Raw genomic sequence first — 23,447 nt, 5'->3', positions numbered from 1 at the left:
AAATTTGAAAGAGTCTTTTTTAAAAAGTGGTTTTTTAATAGAAATTTTTTTTTGGTAGGGGAGGTAATTTTTTTTCAATAAATAAAAATTGAAGGCCATTTTATAAATTACATACAGAGAAAAATTTGTTTGAAAGAACCAAATTTTGGTTGAATTTATACTAAATAAATGCATTGCTATATATACAGTCAAACAAAACGTTTGGTCGATTCAACTTAATTATTCAATTGAATACTTTTATTTAAATCAACCAAATGATTTATTGCATTTGATTAAATTTTAATCTTATAATCGAAACAAAAAGTTTGTTCCTTACCAGTAAAAAATTGTTTTGATTCAAGTGAATTATTTTATTAAGCTTATTTGGTTCATTTAAATAAATTTTTTATTTAAGCTAATTATTTATTTTGTTCAAATTTATCGGAGATAATCAAATAATTTTAGTTAAATGAAACAAATTATTTTTAATTAAAACTTATTCGAAGACAATGATTTAGTTGAATGAATCAAATTTTTATTTGAATTAACTTAACTTTTAAATTGTGTCAAACAAAATAGGTTAATCAAATTGTTTGGTTATGTTAAATTAACATTTTTCTTTGAATATATGGAACAAATTTTTGAGTTACAAAAGTCAGATAAGAAATTTTCTTTTCAAAAAAAACCTTTTTCTGTCGTATAAACAGTTTGCGTGACGCGAAGCATATAAAAGAGTTGATTCGAGTAAAAGCATCAATAGTTTATTGTTGAATTAAGCCGCTGCAGGAGGTGTCATTATAGGACAATTATTTATATAATTATTAGTATTATTATTAGAATTACTCATATTTTATTTATTTTCGATCATGTTCCATACTGTTTACTTGTGAGTATACATATATTTTTTTAAAACGTTTAATGTTAATTTCGTTTTACAGTTTTGTTTTTTAATTAAAAATCTCTTGAAATTTTTGGTGCAAATTTGAAAAAAAAGAATTTTAATATTTATATAGGGTCAGTCCACTGACTTTCGTGGTTGCGACCAAATTTTAAAAAAATCTAGTTTTAAATATGTGAAACTCGATGATTCCCTGAGTTCATTAACGATAATATTATGGTAAAAATGTTATTTCCTTTAAAAATATTAAATATCAAAAGTAGGAGGTTCACAATGTGATTTTGTAACCTTAAATTTTTCAATTTTTTTAAAAATGCTATTATTAAAAAACTATTAAAAATTTAATGTTGGAACTCACCAAAAACATAAATCACTTTATTCTGCACAGAGGAACGAAAGAATTATTGCAAAAATTTATTATTTTTGGATGATATACGATTTTAAAAAAAATTTTATTTAAATATTCTCAAGATTTTTATTTACTTATAACTTTTTTGTCGGTGTTCCGAAAAAATTGAGGTTTTGCACATAGATTTTTAATAATATTCTTTACCTTCTATTAAAATCTTACGAAGGTGTTTTGCTTCGTTTTGGAGATATTACTTTTCAAAATTTTTTATTTAAAAAGGTTAATTTAAAAGACTTGAAGTTAACTGACCAATTTCAAATCGCTACATTTTAATATATTTTTATAAAAAATGGAGCAGTTTGAATTTGGTTAGTTAACTTCAAGTCTTTTAATTAACCTTTTTAAATAAAAAATTTTGAAAAGTAATATCTCCAAAACGAAGCAAAAAACCTTCGTAAGATTTTAATAGAAGGTAAAGAATATTATAAAAAATCTTTGTGCAAAACCTCAATTTTTTCGGAGCACCGACAAAAAAGTTATAAGTAAATAAAAATCTTGAGAATATTTAAATAAAATTTTTTTTAAAATCGTATATCATCCAAAAATAATAAATTTTTGCAATAATTCTTTCGTTCCTCTGTGCAGAATAAAGTGATTTATGTTTTTGGTGAGTTCCAACATTAAATTTTTAATAGTTTTTTAATAATAGCGTTTTTAAAAAAATTGAAAAATTTAAGGTTATAAAATCACATTGAGAACCTCTCCTACTTTTGATATTTAATATTTTTAAAGGGAATAAAATTTTTACCATAATATTATGGTTAATGAACTCAGGGAATCATCGAGTTTCACATATATTAAAACTAGATTTTTTTAAAATTTGGTCGCAACCACTATTAGACGAAAGTCAGTGGACTGACCCTATAGTAAGTATTTTTGAAAATTAAAAAAAACAAACGAATGTTATTGGAAAAACGTTATATTTATAGAATAACTGCTTGAAATTTTGTCATCCGTACTAAGAAAACGAAAAATAGTAAATATTTATTATTTACAAAATGTTACTTATTTTGAAACTTGACCAAACAATTGAAATAAACTATTCTTTACTCTATCGAAAATGTAGTGGACATTTTATATAATACCTAGGCAATGTGTATCCACTTTGCCGGTAACATATATATTTGTGAAAATTATCTGAATAATTATATATGAATTTTTTATTTTTTAATATTGGTGAAAAAAATAGAAATAAAAAAAACTGATTTTTATCATTTTAGACTTTTTTTGGGATATTTAGTCATTGCTGTCGAAAGTAATGTTGAGAATAATGTTACTGAAGTTTGTAAAACTAAAGAATGTTACGAATTAGGTAAGTTCATTATTTCAAGCTATAAACTAAATTTGTTTTTCAAATGTTTACCTCGCATTTGCATATCTTGTATGTATGTCCCGAGCAAAAATTTACCACAGGCGCAATGTTGCGCCAGTACTGGCAATTACTGGCAAAGTACTGACCGTCAATATTGAACCAATACTGGCATATGTTTGGGATGATAACGTTTATTAGTACTGGTCATTAGTAATGGCTCAGTACTGGTTCATTACTGGAATTTAACAGTGATTCTGTATTTTTCCAGTACGGGCAAAATTATAGTAATCAGTAATAAGCCAGCACTGGTAGATATTCAAAATTCAGGGTTCTTTTTGCTTTTTACATTAAATTGAGCAGCTGGATCGAAGAACCGACTCTTCGCTCGAACCGCACGCGCTCATACCATTAACTATTAATAATAATAAATTATTATAATAACTTTTAAATTGTTATTTTTTTATATTAACATTTTACTCTTTATTTTATTATTCAAATAATTTCTTCAAATATTATAAAATATATATTTATTTGTATTTCTTTAAATTACCGAAATTGAATGAAATTATTGGTTAAAATAGAGTTTATTTGATTCAAATATATTTTTGTCAGTGTAAGAAAAATAATTTGAAAACTTCATTAATTATGTATTTTTTTTTATTAAAAAGTTTTAATATAAAATTTAAATTTCATAATTCCATTAACGAACGCATTATACAGTAATCGAAAATAAGTATTAAAATAATTTTAAAAAAATATGTATGTAAATTTAATTTCTAACCAACAAAAATACACAATTTTCACGTCTATGCGCAGTAAAAATCCGGGCTCAAAATGATCCAGCCAGCAGGATCATTTTGATCAGCAGCAAAAATGAGTCAAATAGGTGGCGCCACGTTTTATGTCATTTAGCATTGATTCATTTTTGCTGCGGATCAAAATGAGCCCAGGTTTTTACTGTGTGAAGTTGGCGTCGACGCTCAACGTCGAAAATTATTTTTCACGGGACCAAAAATAACAAATCATTTTTAAAAAAGTTTTGGGTTCACATAATACCTTAAAAAGTATTTCTTAAGGCATTACATATTTGGACCGAAAATCTTTAAAAAAAAAAAATAATTTGACATTGTTTGCCAGTACTGTCTCAATAATATTGGCACAGTATTGGAAAATACTGGCATGCCGGTATTGGCTTGTAGTATTGGCACAAGACAGAATTTAATCCATATCAGTACTGAACCAATACTGGTAAGCCAACTGTCGTCCAACCAGTATTGATGCACGATTGCGCCTGTTGTCAATATCGGCATTTGACAGAAATTTTTGCTTGGGGTATTATTGTATTATAATAGTAATAATAAATTAATGTGATATTTAAGGGGTTACACCACTTTGACCCGACCAAAAAATATGCTTTTTCAACAATTTTTATTGAAGAATAGAAATTTTTTTGAGAAAATTAAAATACAGTAGGGTATTATACTACATACTCTTGAACTGCAAAAAAATATTTTTTTTTTTTTCAAAAATGTCGGTCTGACAGATGATATGGCGGAGTGCTTCAAAAATGTATTGCCGTGTGGTGGGCACTATAACTCGATCCAGATTTGAGCTAGATCAAAATAAAAAAACATTAGTTTCTGCAGCTCAAAATCTAACGAAATACGTATCCGTTTCACAGTTTTCCTAAAAGTATCAAATTGAGACCAAAAATTGCATCAAATCTTTGCAACGTTTTGATGCTCTCTAAATCTGAATTAGTCATTTTTGACTAATTCACAGTCATTTTTGACTAATTCAAATAGGGCGGATTCGTTTACTGTGAATTAGTCAAAAGTTACTAATTCAATCTGTAACTAATCTACCACTAAATGAATTAGAAGTTTCAGTAGATAAAGTAGGTAATGTAGACGTATTTATTTTGAAAATTGACAAAAATTATTGCTTAACAAATAGGAAACGATTATATTTTGTTTTTATATAGTTTAAATAACGTGAATCAATAAAAAAAATCTATTTATTTCATTTTCGAAATTATTCTGCGATAATTACTGGTGGGAGATGTCACTTAGGATTTGAACCTATTACCTTGCTTTCTACCTTAGGAGCTGCGCCTTGACGCGCTCAACCAAAGGAGGTTATGAAAATTCGTTACAAAATGTCTCTTATAAGCAAATTGATATAAACTCATTGTCAAATCGCTAATAAATAAGGTAAAGTCGATTTGTTTTCTATACAAATTTAATTATTATATAAATTTGTAATTAGAGTCTTATAAATGTGCCAATATTGATTTAAATTTGTTGATTAAATTAATTAACATTAACATAACAACAATAGTTTGGAGTGTTTTTTGGCCATCTATACAAACATTTGAAGAACTGAGTTTGAACACATTCAATTTGATCAAAATATCAATATCATCATTATTAATATTATATTACTAAATTAATTATATGTCAATTTTGATAAATATAACCTACAAAACCTAACTGTTATGTCTGGACATAAAGAAAAATAAATATTTTTTTCATAATTACTTGTGCATTTGTTAAATTGATTTTTCTTTGGTTGGAACAGAAAAATGTATAATAAATTAAAAAATTTTCAATTAAGCTATTTTTGCTTATTTTGATGTATGCACATATCATGATTAACAAATTAGAAGAAAATCTCTACAATTCATTTAGTCATTAAAAGTGACTATTTTTTTAGTAGAAAAAGCACTACTAATTAATTCAGTAATGAAAAGTGACTATTTTTTTAGTAGAAAGTGATGAAACAACTAATTCATTAGTAAAATATGGTGTTACTAATTCAATTAGTAAAATTTTGACTAATTCATATTTAGAGAGTGCACATAAGTTATATCAAAAAGAGATCGTTTTGTGTATCATTTTTATAAATGATACACGAAACGGTCTCATTTTTTGATGCAAAAGATGTAATCAATTTAAATCAATCATGGCCGAATTAAATCGACTCAAAATTAAACGAATTTTTTTCAGATATTTTGGTAATAGTACAATTGCGGAGACCATTTCACTATTTAATTTGAAAATGAAAATAACAGAAAATCAAAGACAATGTGCAATTCGATAATTAAAAAGTGACAGCTTATAAACATAACCTAAAATGCATGAGAAAAAATTTGTCGATAAAATCAATATAGCCGAGCTTTTTAGAAGGTAGATGGCAGCACTCATCTATTTTCTTTCTTTAAATTTTTTCTGAATCGTTTTTATAAAAAGCAAAACTGCCATCTACCTTCTAAAAAGCTCGGCTATATTGATTTTATCGACAAATTTTTTCTCATACATTTTAGGTTATGTTTATAAGCTGTCACTTTTTAATTATCGAATTGCACATTGTCTTTGATTTTCTGTTATTTTCATTTTCAAATTAAATAGTGAAATGGTCTCCGCAATTGTACTATTACCAAAATATCTGAAAAAAATTCGTATAATTTTGAGTCGATTCAATTCGGCCATGATTGATATAAATTGATTAAATTTTTTGCATCAAAAAATGAGACCGTTTCGTGTATCATTTCTAAAAATGATACACAAAACGATCTCTTTTTGATATAACTTATGTGCATCAAAACGTTGCAATAGAAAAAAAACAACCAAGTTTACTGTGAATTAAAAAAATGCCTTTTTTTGCAAAATGTCGAAAAGAAAAAAACTGAAAGGATCGATTGAAATTTGTGGCAGCTAGAGTGCCTACCGATTTTTCAAATGTAGTTTCGAGAAAAACGCGTTTAAAATTTTCTTAACTGTTTGGTTCTTTAAGGCCAGGTCCAAGTCGAGTCAGCTGTTCCTTTGAAGTTTCAATGGAACAGCTGATACGACTTGGACCTGGCCTTAAAAATTATTTCTAATCAACTATACGCCGGGTCCATATAGCATATCATTTCTATGCCTATAAGCAAAAAAAAAAAAAATATTTGTGATTTTTTTTAAATTTCAAAATGGTGTAACCCCTTAACTATACATAAAAATTATTGAAAAAAAAGATTGTTCAATTTTTAAAAAATATTTATTTGGTTATTTTTCAAGTTTAAAATTGTTTTTTTCTATAATATCTAAATATTAAAACTGACGAATATGTATGACATTTTTTTTTTTTTTAAATTAGTGCTTATTTAATATTCTTTTTTTATTTACACACAATTCTAATACATTATTAAAATGTGTTTTTATTACAATAATATTCGTGTTTTGCAGCGGAATTAATTAAAAAAGGAATGAATGATACAATAAATCCTTGCGATGACTTCTATTCCTATGTATGTGGTTCATGGCCGACTAATTATCCGGTTCCTGAAAACAAATCAAAGTGGAATTTTGATTCAATGGTTAAAGAAAAGATAAATATTATTTTAAAAGGTAATGTTTACATTGAAAAAACATTTTTTTTTTATGTATAATTCAAATAATCGGTTACTTGACTAGATTGTAAAAAAGAAGTCAACTCCCTAGGGGATGTTATAAAAGTCCCACTCTTTTGGAGTTAAAGCGAAGGGAGTTAATGCTTTACGAGTTAATTTTATGCCTAGGGAGTTAGTTTTAAGGAGTTAATTTAAATATAAACTCTCTTTCTGAGTTGATTTTTAACTCGAAAAATTTAACTCCCAGTGCTATTAACTCCCTAATTTTTTTACTGTGTATTGTCAAATAAATATTTACATTTGCATATAAAGTAATATAATTATAAGTAAATTAAATTATATTTGTTTATATAAAAATACAGAAATTATTATAAAAAATACAGTTTATTATTGATTTGAATAAAAATTTTTTGGTTTAAATAAATATTTATTTGATAATTTAGTAACCGATTATTTTTTAATCACTTTTTTTCATTGCAGTATATTTTGTAAAAAAAATTAATGATTTTAATAATATTATTGTATATTATAAATATATATATGTAAATATATTCGATATATAAATGACTATCCTCAAAATGAAGCTTGAGATATATACTTTCAATACCAAAAAAACGACATTTTATTTTTTTTTGGTATTGAAAGTATATATATTAAGCTTCATTTTGAGGGTGAAAAAAGGCCCTTTATTAAAAAAAAGTCATTTTTGATTATCAAAAAAAAGAGGTAAATTTGGAATTTTTTAAAAAGATTTTTTCATCATTCGAAAGAGCACGAAAAAACTTTTCGAAATCATATAGGTCAAACATTTTTTCATCATTTTATACAATAGTTATGATTTTTCAAAAAATGCAATGCTCACATTTTAGCAATTGGATCACAAGTATACAATTATTTTCTAAATTATGTAGAATACAAAAAAAATATTTTATTATTATCTATAACTTGAACTATATATAATTTTTTTCATTCTTATTTTTGCTGTTTTTTTTTTTAGAAATTTTACAAGAGCAACCAAGGCCTCAGGATAATGTGCCATTAACATTAGAGAAGAAATGGTTCAAGTCATGCATGGATGAAGGTAATAACTTTTTTTCATTTAACACATTAAATTCTTACTTATATATATAAATTTATATAGCTGATGATACAAAACTTTATTTGTTCTAATATTAAATCATTCGTTTTCTGTTGATATAATTTTTGAAGTAGTTTTTTTTTTATTTATGAACCTTAGTCATAGAATAGTTTTTATATCTACAATAAAACACTAAACTGATAAAAATTTTCCTTTTTTCGGCAACAGAACATTTTGTTTATATTAATATTTCCAACCAAACTTTTTAAGTTGAACCAAAAAAAAAAGTTTTTCGGTCTCAATCAAGCTTTTGCTTAATTGATAATTTAATTAAAAAAAATTTAATTACACTTCAAATAGAATTCAAAAATAGTTAATTTTTGATAATTAATAATTTCTAATTGGTCAATTTTAAAAATTGCGCCGAAATGTTTCTGGCGATTGTTTGTTTGGATATTAAAAAATTCGTACAAATAAAAATTCGTTGAATTGGAATTTCTGTCAATATTTACACTAAACAGCATATTATTTAAAATTAAAAATTATCGATGGGTATAATAGCCCCTGGGATGGTATAATTACCTTGTTTAATGGTAATAAATATTTAAAATGTAAAAATATAAATTTCAATTTATTTCAGATAGCATTAACAAAAAGGGTTTGGAACCATTGAAGAATATTATAGAAAAAATAGGTGGTTGGCCAATGACAATGAATACAAGTGTATGGGAAAAAAAAGAAATCACTTGGCAAAATGTTTCACAATATTATGCGAATATTGTTGGTGCATATAGTTTATTTAATATTGGCGTTCAACCCGATGCAGAAAATTCTACAGTTCAAATTATCGCGGTAAGAAGTAATAATATTCATTCCCCTCTTTCTACCTTCCGCCCTCGCACCCTTTTTTAAAAAAAATTTCATTTTCCTTTAATTATGGAACAATGAAATAATACATTGTGCAACGAGAGCGGAAAGAAGTCGTTTTCTAACGAGTTTGTCAATCAATCTCGTCGGAAAATGCTACTTTCCGCTCGAGTTGCACACAGTGCTTTGTGCAATATCTGCAAGATAAAAGCTATTTTATATGCTGTTTTAAAGAATAAATTTAAGGTTATGTTTTCTAATATGCCTGAAAATGTGTACATTCCTGCACACATTTTACTATTTTCTGCACACTTTATCAGAATGCAGAAATCATATACTTTGTGCTGCATTTACATTAAAGTAAAGTAGCGCTTTTATTTTGCAGGTGTTGCATAAATAAAATTTCTTATTATCGTGAAACAATAATAATAATTATATAATATTATATTAAATATAAAATTGTAGATTGATCAATCCAGTGAATATCTGATTGAAACGCCAACACTCCGTGATAAAAAAAATAGTTATTATAAAAAATTTATTTCATATTGTGCAAATAATAAAGACGTTGTTGATATTAATGCTAATGATAAAGAAGATGATAATCCTGCAGTAAAACATATAAGACTTATATCCAGACTTATAAGTAAAATAGCTCATGATTATTCAGCATTAGTAGGAGGAAGTGAAAAAAATATCGAGACTGACGTTTCCGATTTATTAGTGTTTAAAGCATCATTGATAGAGGTAATATTGTGTTGAAAATATAATTATCAATACAAAATTATTTTGACGAATTATATAGAATTAGCATATCTTAATTTTAAATAAACATTCTTATTAGATACAAACTGCTCCGAATAAAAAAGACGATATGGAATTAGGAAATAATAAAATGAGTATTAGTGATTTTCAAAAATATTATAATCGTAAGAAGCCAAGGACAACAACTGCAAAGGTAAAAAAAATATAATTATTTCTTTATTATTAGGGATATTTATATTCAATGTGTTTAAAAATTAATGAAATAGTCAAATATCTCGAAAAGTATGCAGTTCGCAAGAATGTAATACACATGATTAAAATATTAGGACCCAACCCAGAATATTGGTCCCAAACTGTTTCTGCAATTAAGTAAATTTGCAAAAATCATTACTTGGATTTTTTTTAATCAAATTTATTTAATTGTAGAAAAAGTTCGGACCCAATATCATGGATAAGGCCCAATATTTTGGTCATGTGTATTACATGTCTGAAAGCAGAATTTTAGCGGGATTACGAATTTGATATTCAGAATAACTTGTTTTTTTTTTATCATTTGTCAAGAAAATGCAAACTTTTTGAGATATTTGACAGTTTCTCTATACTTTATTCAACATCCCATATAACAAGATAACATTTTTAGGATTTTTATAAATATTCTATTTCTATTGTTGTTATTAATCATTTGAAATATATTGTGTTTAGATTAATTGGCTCGAAATGATACAAGCGTTATTCAAGGATACTGATGTTGTCATTGATGAATCAGAAAAAATAGCTTTACTCGATAAACCTTATATTGATAAATTAGTTCGCCTTTTAAAGAGAACACCTCAAAAAACCATTGGTACGAATTATCAATAAAAAAAAAAGAAAGGAAATATTTTTTTCTTCTTGAATTAAATAATATAAAATGTTATAATTTTAAAACAATATACTGATATTCAGGAACGTGTGTGATCAATAATTTTTAATGAAAAATTTTTTTAAATTAAAAATTCTCAAAGATTTTTTTTTCAATGTTTATTGATCGAGAAATTATAAAAAATATTTCTTTAGATAAAAATTTTGAAGATTTTCCATCTTAAATAAAAATTTTGTTTCCTAATTGTTGATCATAAATTTAGTGGACTTCAGGCATTGTGTATTTTAGAAGATATATAATTTTTTTCAGTCAATTATATTCATTGGAGTTTTATAAGCGATGTCCTTAAATATTTGGACAAAACAACAAGACAATCGTATGCCGAGACTGTTAATAGTACTATGGGAATCACCAATGAATCAGAAAGGTAAGATATTTTCATTTATAATACTCAAACTCAAATTACATTATGTATTTTTCGGAGAACAGCGAGATTCCTTGTACCCTAATCTATGATCCCTCAAAATTTTAGAAAAAAATTTTTTTTTATTTTAGAGTAAGATGTATACTACCAAAACACATTTTCCCATACTAGGTCACGTGGGAGGTTCCCACATACCCTTAAATTCAGTATATATTCTTATTTTAAGAATAATATATATACTGAATTTAAGTATAAAATATTCTTAAATATGCGCCACGAATATATTCTTAATTTCAGTTTATGTTTTTTTCTGTGTAGTTTTATTAATTAGTTATAAATTTAAATTTTTTTTAATTTTAAGGTGGAAATATTGTTTACGTAATATGCCATTGAAAGATGGAATGTCTATTGAATTCATCAAAAGTCAATTTCCTAATGTGACAAAACAAACTGTAAGTTGTATTTTTTATAATTTTTATAATTAAATTTTTTATTACTAGAAAAAATTATTTATTTATAAAATAACTTTTTTAAATAGCGGATCTAATACGGTAGACAAATGTAAATTCATTAGATTTACTTAAAACTTTTTTCTCAGGGCTTTTAACGGTTACTAAAATTACATCATCGGATTATACAAATTGAATGTTGGTTTTTCAAAATTCAATATGACGAATCCAATTAATTGATCTGATTCGCTTAAAACTCATTACTCGAGGGTTCTTTGGTTCACTAATTAAAAATTCAATATCAGATTTGTAATCAGTGACACTGAAAACCTTTGAGTAATAAGTTTCAAGCAAATCTGATGAACTTAAAAAAATCCGTTATTTTGAATTTTGTCAATTTAACGTCAGATTCGTAATCAGCGACCATGAAAATCCCTGAACTTAGATTTTCGTAATAAATTAAAAATTCAAGAAATAATAATAACTTTTAAAATTTATATAATAACAGAAGTGTCATAAGTATAGTGAAATTATTAAATTCTTATTACTATAGGCAAAAGATATGGCCGAAGAAATCCGAAAGGAAATTGATGTAGAAATTTCCCTCGCTAATTGGATGAATAGTGAAACTAAATCCCTGGCAAGGAATAAACTCAAATTAATGGAAGTTCTTATTGGTTATCCGGAATGGTATTCATCGTCAACTAATTTAAGCGAGTCGTATGATGGGGTAAGAAATTTATTAAATCAAAAGAATTTCTTTGTTTTCTATAAATTGATACTTGAAACTTGGTTTTAATTTTGTTGCAACTCATTTTAAATGGAGTGTATCAAAATGAATAATGAGGCTGAAGTCAGCAACGTATTCAAAAACGAAAAATTAAAATAGAATTATTTTTTCAAGACAATTTATTTTTAATTTTGATTCACACAAACTTTCAAGAAATTAATACTTTTACAGTAACCCCCAAATAACTTTAATTTTAAGCCAAATTAATAATCGTCTCATTTTTTTCGTTTTCATTTATAAAAACGTTGCGGACTCCAACATCATAAATGAATCAAAGTTTTTTTTTAATATAGGTACCTAATACAGTAGAAAATAACTACACAAATTTTTTTTCTGCAGCTTGAATTTGGTTCGGATTATTTTGAAAATGCAATTAATTATTTAAAATTTGTAACACGCAATACAGCCAAAGAATTTAGAGAACCATTCGACAAAGATCAGTAAGACATTTTTATTAATTAATATATTAATTTTATAACTAATTGTTAAATAATCTAATCTAAAACAAGCTTATACCGAAGTCCCCTAGTACGAATGTTGGTACTTAAGTCGCAAGACCCATTGCACCTAACCCCGGCAAGCTCAAACTTAGTCTCTCTCCCTAGAGTCCTGTCCTATTCTAAAAGTCCAGTAACTCTTCTACCGAGAGGTCGCGAATTCTATCTGGGTCTACAAAGGCATGACCCCAGCATTGATGTCTCACTGCAGCGTAAGCTGGACAGTGACATAAAATATGAGTCGAAGATTCCTCTTCTGCGTCATACAATCTGCATCTAGGTGAGACGTTTCTACCTATTTTGTGCTGATGATAATTCAGGAGGCCATGTCCTGTGAGAAGCCTGACCACTGCTCTAACTCTGATCTTGTTGAGTTTTAGAAGGGACTCGGCAAAGCCCCTGTTGAGTTTTAATCCCAACAGAGCCTTGGCCTGTCTACCTACAGTAGTCTTAGCCCACTCTCTCTCATAACATCCCCTAGACCATCTTTCAATGGGCCCTTTCACCGCACCTGGCATAATGCCTACCGCCGGTTCCGGGTCTATCATAGTCATCTCAGACCCTCTACGGGCTAAGATATCCGCTTCCTTATTTCCTCTGATTCCCGAGTGTCATGGTACCCAGATTAATGAGAGCTTATTTTTCAAATCTAGCTCGTCCAATATCTTCCGACATTCCCAAGCTAGTTTTGACTCTATAGTAGGATTACTCAAGGCGTTTAAAGCCGCCTGACTATATCGACACAGATATTAATTCTCTTGCCAGATTTTCATTTTTCAAGACAAATCATTGCGCAAGTCATTACAGCGCAGACCTCTGCCTGCCAGACCGTAGTGTAATTACCTAAAGATAATGTCACTTTAGTTGCATTGGACTTACAGTATACACCCAAACCTGTGCCTCTTTCTATCTTGGATCCATCCGTAAACCATACTTCACCTCCAAGTGGACAGTCCTTTCCCAATCTTTTCTCAAAGGAATAATGGTCTTAAAGCGAGGTTTGAATTTCTCTCTTTTGACCATTCTATCCTGTCCCATATTGATTCCTGGGATCTTCAGTATAGAGGCCGGGAGTTTTGTGTGTTTTCCCCTAGCTCTCCATTTCCCCTGTGCTTGAAGTTTGGTCATTGTGAGAGCAGCCTTCTTAACCGTTAAAATGTGTAGAGGTTCCTCCGCCAGTAAGAAACCTAACGCAGAAGTTGTCGTGGTTCTCATTGCGCCAGTAATCCCTCTAAACACCATTGCTTGCAGTTGTTCAAGTTTTAATTTCACCGTTTTCAACTGGCTTCTAATCCACCAAACAACTGCTGCATGCAGAAACCTTGGCAATAGGACCATACGATAGAGCCACTGAACCATATCCGGTTTTAGACCCCAAGATGATCCAATAGTCCTTCTACAAACCCAAAAAGTAGTGCAAAACCTAGTATATTGATACTCTAAGTGCTTTCTCCAGATCAGCTTCTTATCCAGAATCACTCCCAGATATTTGACCGAATCGGAAAAAGTCACTTTTCTCCCATAAAATACAGGTTTTCTCACAGTGGGAACCTTGTATTTCCTAGTAAAGATAACAATATCCTTCTTGTCTGGATTAACAGAGAGGTCAGTTCGTTCACACCATCTCTTAACGATTCCTAATGCCCTCTCTGTCAATTCTAAGAGTGTATCTAACGAGAGACCTCTTACAATAATCAGGAAGTCGTCCGCATAGCTTTGCGTATAAAATCCCTGTCCGTTTAGTTCTACTAATAACTCATCTGCAACTAAGCTCCACAATAGAGGAGATAAAACCCCGCCTTGTAGGCAACCATAGGAAACTAGGCCATTTATTTTGGCCTCTCCATACTCTGCTTTCGGGGCTCTATTATGGAGCATACCTTTAATCCAGCTAATCAATGGATCTGGTATGCCACATCTTTTAGCCGCATTGCATATTGCTTGACTACAGGTGTTAGGGAAAGCACCTTCTATATCTAGAATAGTGCCTACCGCATAACCCCCCGAGTCTATCTCTTCCTCTATTCTGCTAATTGCTGAATGAAGGGCTGTTTCTATAGAACAGCCTGCTCTATACGCGTGCTGCCCTGGATGTAAAGATTGATTTATCAGACATTCCTGCTTGATAAAAGTATTTATCAGTTTCTCCAACGTCTTAAGGATGAAGGAGGTTAAACTGATCGGGATGAAGTCTTTGGCACGCCCAGCGTTCGGAATAAACACTACTCAGGTCATTTTCCATGCCTCAGGAGTGTAGCCTAAAGCTATACTTGCTTTCATGATTTTAACCAAGGGTATACGAACATACCGCAGTCCCTTTTGTACGAGAATCGGGTATATGCCGTCTCCTCCTGGTGCCTTGAATGGCTTAAACAGGCATAAAGCCCAATCAATCTTTTACGGAGTCACAATGTCGGATGAAAGTTTCCAGTGTTCTAGTCCAGGACGAGATTCACGTGGATACCGATCCCCATTGCTCCGCTCTGATTCTCTGAAGTCTGGGAAATTAATTCCCACAAGATGCCTCAGACACTCAGCTCTAACACGGGCGAAACATCCGTTAGGTAGCTTAATGAAGATAGCTTAGCTGTAGCATCTCTGGCTAGAATTTTATGAAGTTTAGATGCTTCTAGTATCTTCTAAATACCTTCGCAAAAGCTCCTTCAGCCGGATGCTCGAGCCTTGTCTATCTCTTTTTTATAGGAATTACGAGCGTTATAGTACAATGCCCATGCCTGTTGATTCCTACTTTTCTTTGCTTTATGCAGCTACTTTCTCACCTTAACCCTAAAACTTTCCAACTCAGCATTCCACCAAGTAGTTTTCCTGCTAGTTTCAAGTCTTTTTGGGTTACAGTTTCTCTCAAAAGCGGAAATAATTGAATTCTGCAGAAAATTTGCTGCAAGTTCCAACTCCTCTTCTGTACCATAACTAGTAGGAAAGCATTCCATGGAGTCCCTAAGGTCTTCACAATATGAAGACCAATTGTTAAATAAATAAATAAATGAATAAATAAAACTTTATATTAGCATACATACTTATGTAATTAGATTAGTTAATTTAATTTTATAGCACAATTTATATATAAAATGTTCCATGCCAAACCAACATATATCGTCGACTTTGATCTCTTTCATTTGGCTCAAATTTTTTTAACGTTTTGTACCCCTAAAACACACATTTTGAAAAAATTTGAGCCAAATCGTAGAGGTCAAAGTCGACGATATGTTGGTTTGGCATTGAACCCCTTACATTATAACTTCTATATAATTTTACAGATGGCTTATGTCACCAATTACGCCAAATTCTTACTATCTTCCACCAACGAATACTTTGAGTAAGTAAAACAAAAAGTTTCGTTTTTTAATTACGTAAAAAGACATTTTTATAAAGATAATTAAACAAATTTTGTACAATATTTGAAAATTGAAGTAATTTATATTTTCTTAATAATAATTATTTATTTTAAGGCATTCCAGCTGCACAGCTTTTGATTCCCCTATTTCATGAAAATATACCATTGTAAGTATTTTATATATACTAATATAATATTTTGATTAATATCATTATAATTTTGGGCGAAAACTAGCAAAAAATTTTAGCCAAGATATATCAAAAACATTTTAGCCACATGACTTACACTAAATTAAATTTTTCCAACTCCAGCCCAAAGGTGAAAGTTCTGGGATTGGCTTGCTACTTTGAAAAATTGTTGTCCTATATGAAAGTAATAAATCCCAAAACATTTGTTGAACCTTTGGCTAAAATTTTTGTCTATGATTTCCTAGTTTTCGCCCAAAGTTTGATACTAAGTTTTTACATTTTATGCATTATTTTTCTGTTTATTTAAACAGTGCGTTAAATTATGGATCTGTGGGTTTCATTATTGGTCACGAAATGTCACATGGATTTGATAACATTGGTAATTTGATATAATATATAATATTACTTGCTTCTAATTATATTAATATTAATTATTATATTTATTTTAAATTTAAATAATAATATAAATATTAGGTCGTCAGTTTGATGGAAATGGAAATGTCATTTCTTGGTGGTCAGACGAAATGATTCGTGAATATAAGAAGAAGGCTAAATGTTTTGTGGACCAATTTAATAATTATAAAGTAATTCAAACTTAATAATTAATTACTTTTTCAAACAATTCTTATAGTAGAATATTAGATATATGTAATGTATATATTTTTTTCTTTAATTAGGTAGATGGAAAACTAACTCAAAGTGAAAATATTGCTGATACAGCAGGATTGATTGCAGCTTTTGGGGCTTACAAGGAAAAAATGAATAAAACCAACATTAAAGAACAAAGTTTACCAGGATTAGAAAACTTGGATTCCAATCAATTATTTTTTGTTTCTTTCAGTGTGGTGAGTATTGAGTTTACGTTATTTTATTAATATAGGTAAATTGGTTATTTAAAACTGTCACAAATCCAAATCACACTATGACTATTGGAGGGACGCATGAATAAGATCTAAAACAAATTTGTTAGAAGTTACCTTTGATAGAATTTTAATCAGCAGAATATTAATTTGACAGAAAGTCAATATTATTGAATTTTAATTGGGCAGAAAATCAATTTGATCGAATTTTAATTTCACAGAAATTCAATTTGGTCGAATTTTAAATTGACAGAAATTAAATTTCATCGAATTTAAATTTTCCCGAAACGTTGTTTTATAGAATACTAATAGTGCAGAAAAACAATTTGACAGAAATCTACATAACCAGAATGTATATTTGTTCGAATATTAATTTCCCAGAACGATAATTTGACCGAAAATTAATTTGGCAGAAAATCAATTTAATCGAAATTTATATTGTGCAAAACGTTTTCTCATAGAATTTTAATTTAGCAGAAAGGTAATTTAATAGAATCCTAATATAGCAGAATCAAAATTTGACAGAAATTTACTTTACCAGAAAGTATATTTGTACGAACATTAATTTGCCAGAAACTCAATTTCACCGAAAATCAATTTCACCGAAATAATCAATTTCTTCATAATTTCCTATTGGTTAATTTTAAAATTAGCGCCGAAATATTTCGGTCAAATTGATTTTCGGTGAAATTGAGTTTCTGGCAAATTAATGTTCGTACAAATATACTTTCTGGTAAAGTAAATTTCTGTCAAATTTTGATTCTGCTATATTAGGATTCTATTAAATTACCTTTCTGCTAAATTAAAATTCTATGAGAAAACGTTTTGCACAATATAAATTTCGATTAAATTGATTTTCTGCCAAATTAAAATTCAATGAAATTGACTTTCTGGCAAATTAAAATTTGATCAAATTGGAATTCTGCCAAATTAATTTTCGGTCAAATTATCTTTCTGGGAAATTAATATTGGAACAAATATACATTCTGGTTAAGTAGATTTCTGTCAAATTGTTTTTCTGCACTATTAGTATTCTATAAAACAACGTTTCGGGAAAATTTAAATTCGGTGAAATTTAATTTCTGGCAAATTAAAATTCGACCAAATTGAATTTCTGTGAAATTAAAATTCGATCAAATTAATTTTCTGCCCAATTAAAATTCAATAATATTGACTTTCTGTCAAATTAATATTCTGCTGATTAAAATTCTATCAAATGTAACTTCTAACAAATTTGTTTTAGATCTTATTCATGCGTCCCCTATTGGACCTTAAAAGGCTCATTTAGGGTCAAATTAAAATTGGGTCATTTACCTTAATTTACTAAAACCTATGTTTCTATTTTTTGAAATCAAGGAACACCAATATGAGGAAAATATTTTTTTTGTGTTTTATATTGTTTATAAGAATTTAAATACTGCTAATTTCCAATAATGTTTTATAAATTACGTTCCAATAAAATCAATTCAGATTAGATCGAAATTTGATGTTGGTTATTAAAAATTCAAAATGGCAGACAATTTATGTACAATATGGCCTCCTCATGGCTTGCTTTAGTCACAGTAAACTATCAAAGAGCAATTTTTTGGTTTTTGTCTCCTGTATTGAATCCGTCATTTTAAATTTTCAAAATCTAACTTCAGATTCGTAATTATCGATAATTATAATAATTTACTTTTTTTTATTATTAATTAATTGCGTCCTCATGGAGGCAGTATTATAATACTAAAATTAGACGAATTCGATTTTTTGATGTATCTTTATGTTTTTCGACCTCAAGAATTAAGAAATCACATTTTTAAAAAATGTCGTTCCGTATATCTCGAATAGGTATTATAAGAGTTAAAGGGATAATTTTTTTAAAATTATAAATCTCACCTATAGTATTAAATTAACCTTAAATGAGCCCTTAGAGTCAAACTACGTCAACTGTGAGTAAAAATTTTGTAGATTTTTGGAAAAATAAAAGCAATTATGAAAATCTGTAGCTGACAACGAACAAATAAATACTTGAAACCGTTTTTCGGTTATTTGTTATTATAAAAATTTAAAATTTTGAAAAATGGTTTAAAATGTTTTTTTGGTTTGTTGTGAGCTACAGATTTTTATAATTGCTTTAATTTTTTCAAAAATCTCTACAAAATTTTTACTTACGGTTGACGTGGTTTGACTCATAAATATGTTCCAATAATATATAATATGTCTGATAGTCATTGCTTGATTCAGATTTACATATAACTTAAAATTTTAATTTGTTTAATATAGGGATTTTGTCAGAGTGAAGCACCAAATTTATTATCGAAAGTTGAAACCGATGTACATACAAAATCATCCGTTAGAATAAATGGAGCCGTGGCAAATGTAGAAGGATTTAGTGAAGCATTTAAATGTCAAAAAGAACCAATGTGTTCACTATGGAGTTGATTAGACTCAATTTTATCATCATCGTGTAGTTTATAAATGAAAATTATAAAAAATATTAGCTAATTTTTACAACGTCAAATCAAAGTTCTAGGAAATAAATTTTTTTTTACTTAATTTATAATTGAGGCTCCGGATCTTAAAAAAGCACACGCGCATGTATCCTTTTAAGATCCGGAGCCTCAATCGTATAATAATAATAATAATAATAATCTGCGATTATGTCACACTCTTTTATAGTTTTTATCTGCTTATTTTTGGAAATTTTGTTTTTTTATTCTTATCTTGAATTAGTAAATTTTTTACACTGAATCAGATGCAAAAATACGTTTCAGTTTATAATTATACATATATATGTATATTAAACCTTAAGCTGTTTAACAAGCAACTCTTTTTCTCACAAGTATTAAGAAGTCTCAGTAGTTAGTGTATATAAGAAAACAAAAATGTATATTATATAATTAATAAAAATATTATGTTTTACACAAAAGAAAAAAAAATCTATTTTTATTTCCCGATCTAATTCTCATTCCATTGTTCCTCATGATAACATAATCGGTTACTGTATATTAACTGTTTAAACTATGTATTTTTCACAAAAGACCTTGAAATCCATTTATAAATTACAAATTTTTTTTATTTAATTTAAAATAAATGAGCCCACCAAAGAAAATAATTAATTTATTGCACTATTTATAATAATAAAGACTATTGCACAATGAATGTATGATAATATATACCTAATACAATAAATTAGTGACAATATTTTATTACATTTTTTCATATAAATAAAAGTTAAAAAAATTATTAATTCATTTTAAAAATATATTTTTTATTATTATTAATAAAAACTTTGTGTTCAAATCGCAAATATATACATTTTTACTTGGCTTATTTTATGCATGATGATTAAATAGTAAATATTTTTTAAGAATGTTGCCTTGTATTTAAATAAAGAGTTAAACTATATACAAAAAATTTACAATATTTATTCACGTTTTGTATCCTGTAAACGATATACTGCTAAAAGATTATCAAAGTGATCCATTTATCACATCACTTCTTCTTCTTGCGTTAAATGATAACAAACATCTGCATATATTTAACAGACGTAGAAAGTCGAGTAAAAATAAATTTAAAAAAATACTATTTGCGTTAGTTTGCCATAAATATTTATCTATACATTTTTAAGTTAAATTTTGCATTAAGAAATATTTGATTTTTAAATTACAAAATATTTACATACCGTCAACCGGGGTTATTATACCCACAAAAACGCTACTTTTTCATTCAGTGTTTCACAAAAATTTCAGAATTAAAAAAAAATTGTAACTTTAAGTTAAAATTTTGTTTATATTTATAAAATATCCTAAACATTTTTTTATACAGCTTTAGCTATTATGATATGTTATTTTCTCTAGATAGTCTAGATTTCCGTGTGGAAAAGTCGACTGGGCCCCAATCTGGGCCGCAGACTGGGTTTCCCAATGTCCAAAGTGGGTAACCCAGACAATGTTCAAACTGGGCGCGTAACGCTGATCCCAAAAATTTCCCAAGGTTGAGAAATCCCAGCTGGGGCCAGATTGAGTTATTCCATTATTATTTATAATTGTTAATTAATAATTATATAAATAATTTAACAACAAAATAGTAAATTAAATATAAATATAATTAACTAGTTTTATTATTTCTCATTTTTTCTCAAGTTTTTTATTTATTTATAACAGAATATTAAATTAAGTTTCACTTTGGGAATACTTTGGGAAATCCCAGTTGGGGCCACCCAGGTCAAACGATTCTACGGAAATCACTCCACGGAATTAAGCAAAATTTTGAAAGTATTCCTTTCGTAATTTTGCGAATTTTTTTGGAAGAATTCCATACAGAATTGCACAAAATTTTCAATAAAATTCCACAACTTTATTTTTTGCTGATTTTTTTGTGATTTTAAAATAACTGCTGCTACTATAACTATATTTGATTCTATACCTTTGAGCATGCATTTAGAGGTCATTTTTCTCGTTAAAAGTGTTCGGTTGACACCTTGATTCCTGTACATCAGATAATAACGTAAATTCTATTTTATACACTGTAAAAAGACTAGTAGATTTTACTACTTGTTAACAACCTTGCGTTATTCAATACGTCCTCAACGAAATTTAAAAAGTTGTATTGACTTCCAAAAAGTAGTTAAAAGAACTAAGAATTTAGTTGGGTCAAGGAGATTTTGTAATTGTTCTAATTTTTGAAGTTGATTTAACTACTTTTGTTAAGTACAATTAACTACTAATTCTTAACTCCATAAAAAAGAGTTAAATTGACTACACGCACATAGTTAAAATGACCAAAAAAGTAGTTACTTTTACTACTTTCAAGTCAGTTAACTAAAGGCAGTTGAGGATTTCGGCTAAATTTTTTTCAGTGTACAATTGTGAAATTCTAACAAAAATTTTGTGTAACTCTGTATAGAGATTATGTGTGTAATTCTTATAAAAAATTCGCAAAATTACAAAAGAGCTTCTTTCAAAAATTTTGCGGAATTCCGTATATAATTTTTACGGAATTCCGTGTGGAATTTCCGTACGGAATTTTCGTGGAGTAGTTTCCGTAGAATCGTTTCACCTGGGCAGATTGGGTTGTATATTTGTTCAGCATATTATTTAAATAATAATTTAATTAACTTCATTCTTTTATTCCTTCATTTTTCAAACTTTGCGGGAAGCCAAGCTAGGCCCAGATTGGCGCCCAGTCTCACTATGGGCGACTTTGGAAAGATTTCCACACGGGTTACAATAAAAAAATAGAAAATTAAAAAAAAAATTTTGTAACATTTGTTAAACAAATTTGAAATTTTACTAAAATCTATATTATTATTAAAAAAGGTAAAGTTTTTTTAGGTTAATTAAACAACTCAATATAATTTCTAACAAACATCGATATATTTCACTAAAACAGCAAAAGTTTTTGCTATTCTAGAGAAACATATCGCTGTTCCAGATAACTTGAAAATTCGTTATTAATAAATTTTTTTTCTTAAATTTAACAGTGACAGGAAGATTTTTGTGAAGTTCCTTAAAATATTAAATTTATGTTTATCTCCATTTTTTTGAAAAATGGATTTATCTGTTTTTGAAAATTTCCTCTTTAATTACACGTGTAATTTATACTTTGAATTTAAAAACAATTTTTCTCAATGAACTCCACGTGTACGCACGTGTATTTTATATACCTACTTTAAATTTAAAAATCATTTTTCTCAATGACCTCCACGTTTATTTAATACTTTTTGATATTTTTTCGAAAATTTTAAAATTATTGCACTTGTAAAAAACGTTTTAAAACTTGAAAAATATTTAAGTATCGTGATTATATACATGGAGTTTTGGCGAGAAAATTAATTTTTAAATCAAATTATGAATTACACGTGTAGTTCATTGCAAAAATGATTTTTATATTCGCAAAGTATAAATTACATGTGGCCAAATCTACACGTGTACTATTTCACTAGGGGAGTTATTCAAATGTTGTTATTATAAAATAAATAGATTTAAAAATGACAAGCCCATAAACTTGAGAAAATGTTGAAGATAAAGAAGTTCAAATTATTGAAACAAGTGTTTTCCTGTAATTTTCAATATTTATTACTTGAACCATTAATTTTATTAACTATTTTACATGCCACAAAAGTTTTATGATAATTAGCACAATTTTCAATTGTATGATACGCGATTAATAATTAATCGATTAATTAATTCACTTAGTTTTAAAGTAATTAAGTGAATAATTTAAAATTCAATTTTCAAAAATGTCAAATATCATGTATCGGTAAAGAGAATGCGACTAAAAAAAATGGTATTTATCAGTTTTTTTGTGTTTTTAATGATCGATATCTTATTTATA

General features: G+C 27.9%; 1 protein-coding gene across 1 annotated transcript in view; it reads left to right on the top strand.

The window, feature by feature from the left end:
* The first annotated feature begins 701 nt into the window (after positions 1–701).
* The window catches only part of LOC127283798 (uncharacterized), a 48,658-nt gene continuing 25,912 nt past the window's right edge, over positions 702–23,447 (top strand). Inside the window, exons 1-18 of the mRNA XM_051308894.1 lie at positions 702–865; positions 2,507–2,598; positions 6,828–6,989; positions 7,989–8,072; positions 8,710–8,921; positions 9,402–9,683; positions 9,781–9,894; positions 10,404–10,545; positions 10,873–10,990; positions 11,349–11,439; positions 11,990–12,166; positions 12,566–12,666; positions 16,002–16,060; positions 16,194–16,245; positions 16,578–16,645; positions 16,741–16,850; positions 16,944–17,111; positions 19,392–19,545. Coding sequence (XP_051164851.1) covers positions 846–865; positions 2,507–2,598; positions 6,828–6,989; positions 7,989–8,072; positions 8,710–8,921; positions 9,402–9,683; positions 9,781–9,894; positions 10,404–10,545; positions 10,873–10,990; positions 11,349–11,439; positions 11,990–12,166; positions 12,566–12,666; positions 16,002–16,060; positions 16,194–16,245; positions 16,578–16,645; positions 16,741–16,850; positions 16,944–17,111; positions 19,392–19,545 — 2,206 coding nt within the window. The 5' untranslated portion in view covers positions 702–845. The remainder of the gene's footprint in view (positions 866–2,506; positions 2,599–6,827; positions 6,990–7,988; positions 8,073–8,709; positions 8,922–9,401; positions 9,684–9,780; positions 9,895–10,403; positions 10,546–10,872; positions 10,991–11,348; positions 11,440–11,989; positions 12,167–12,565; positions 12,667–16,001; positions 16,061–16,193; positions 16,246–16,577; positions 16,646–16,740; positions 16,851–16,943; positions 17,112–19,391; positions 19,546–23,447) is intronic.

The sequence above is a fragment of the Leptopilina boulardi genome, unplaced genomic scaffold (genome assembly GCF_019393585.1).
Source record: "Leptopilina boulardi isolate dan_hultmark-lab unplaced genomic scaffold, ZJU_Lbou_2.1 LbouV2_310, whole genome shotgun sequence".
NCBI classification, from domain to species: Eukaryota; Metazoa; Arthropoda; class Insecta; order Hymenoptera; family Figitidae; genus Leptopilina; species Leptopilina boulardi.
Note: the sequence above shows the minus strand (reverse complement) of the source record. Positions and strands in the feature narration are given on the sequence as shown.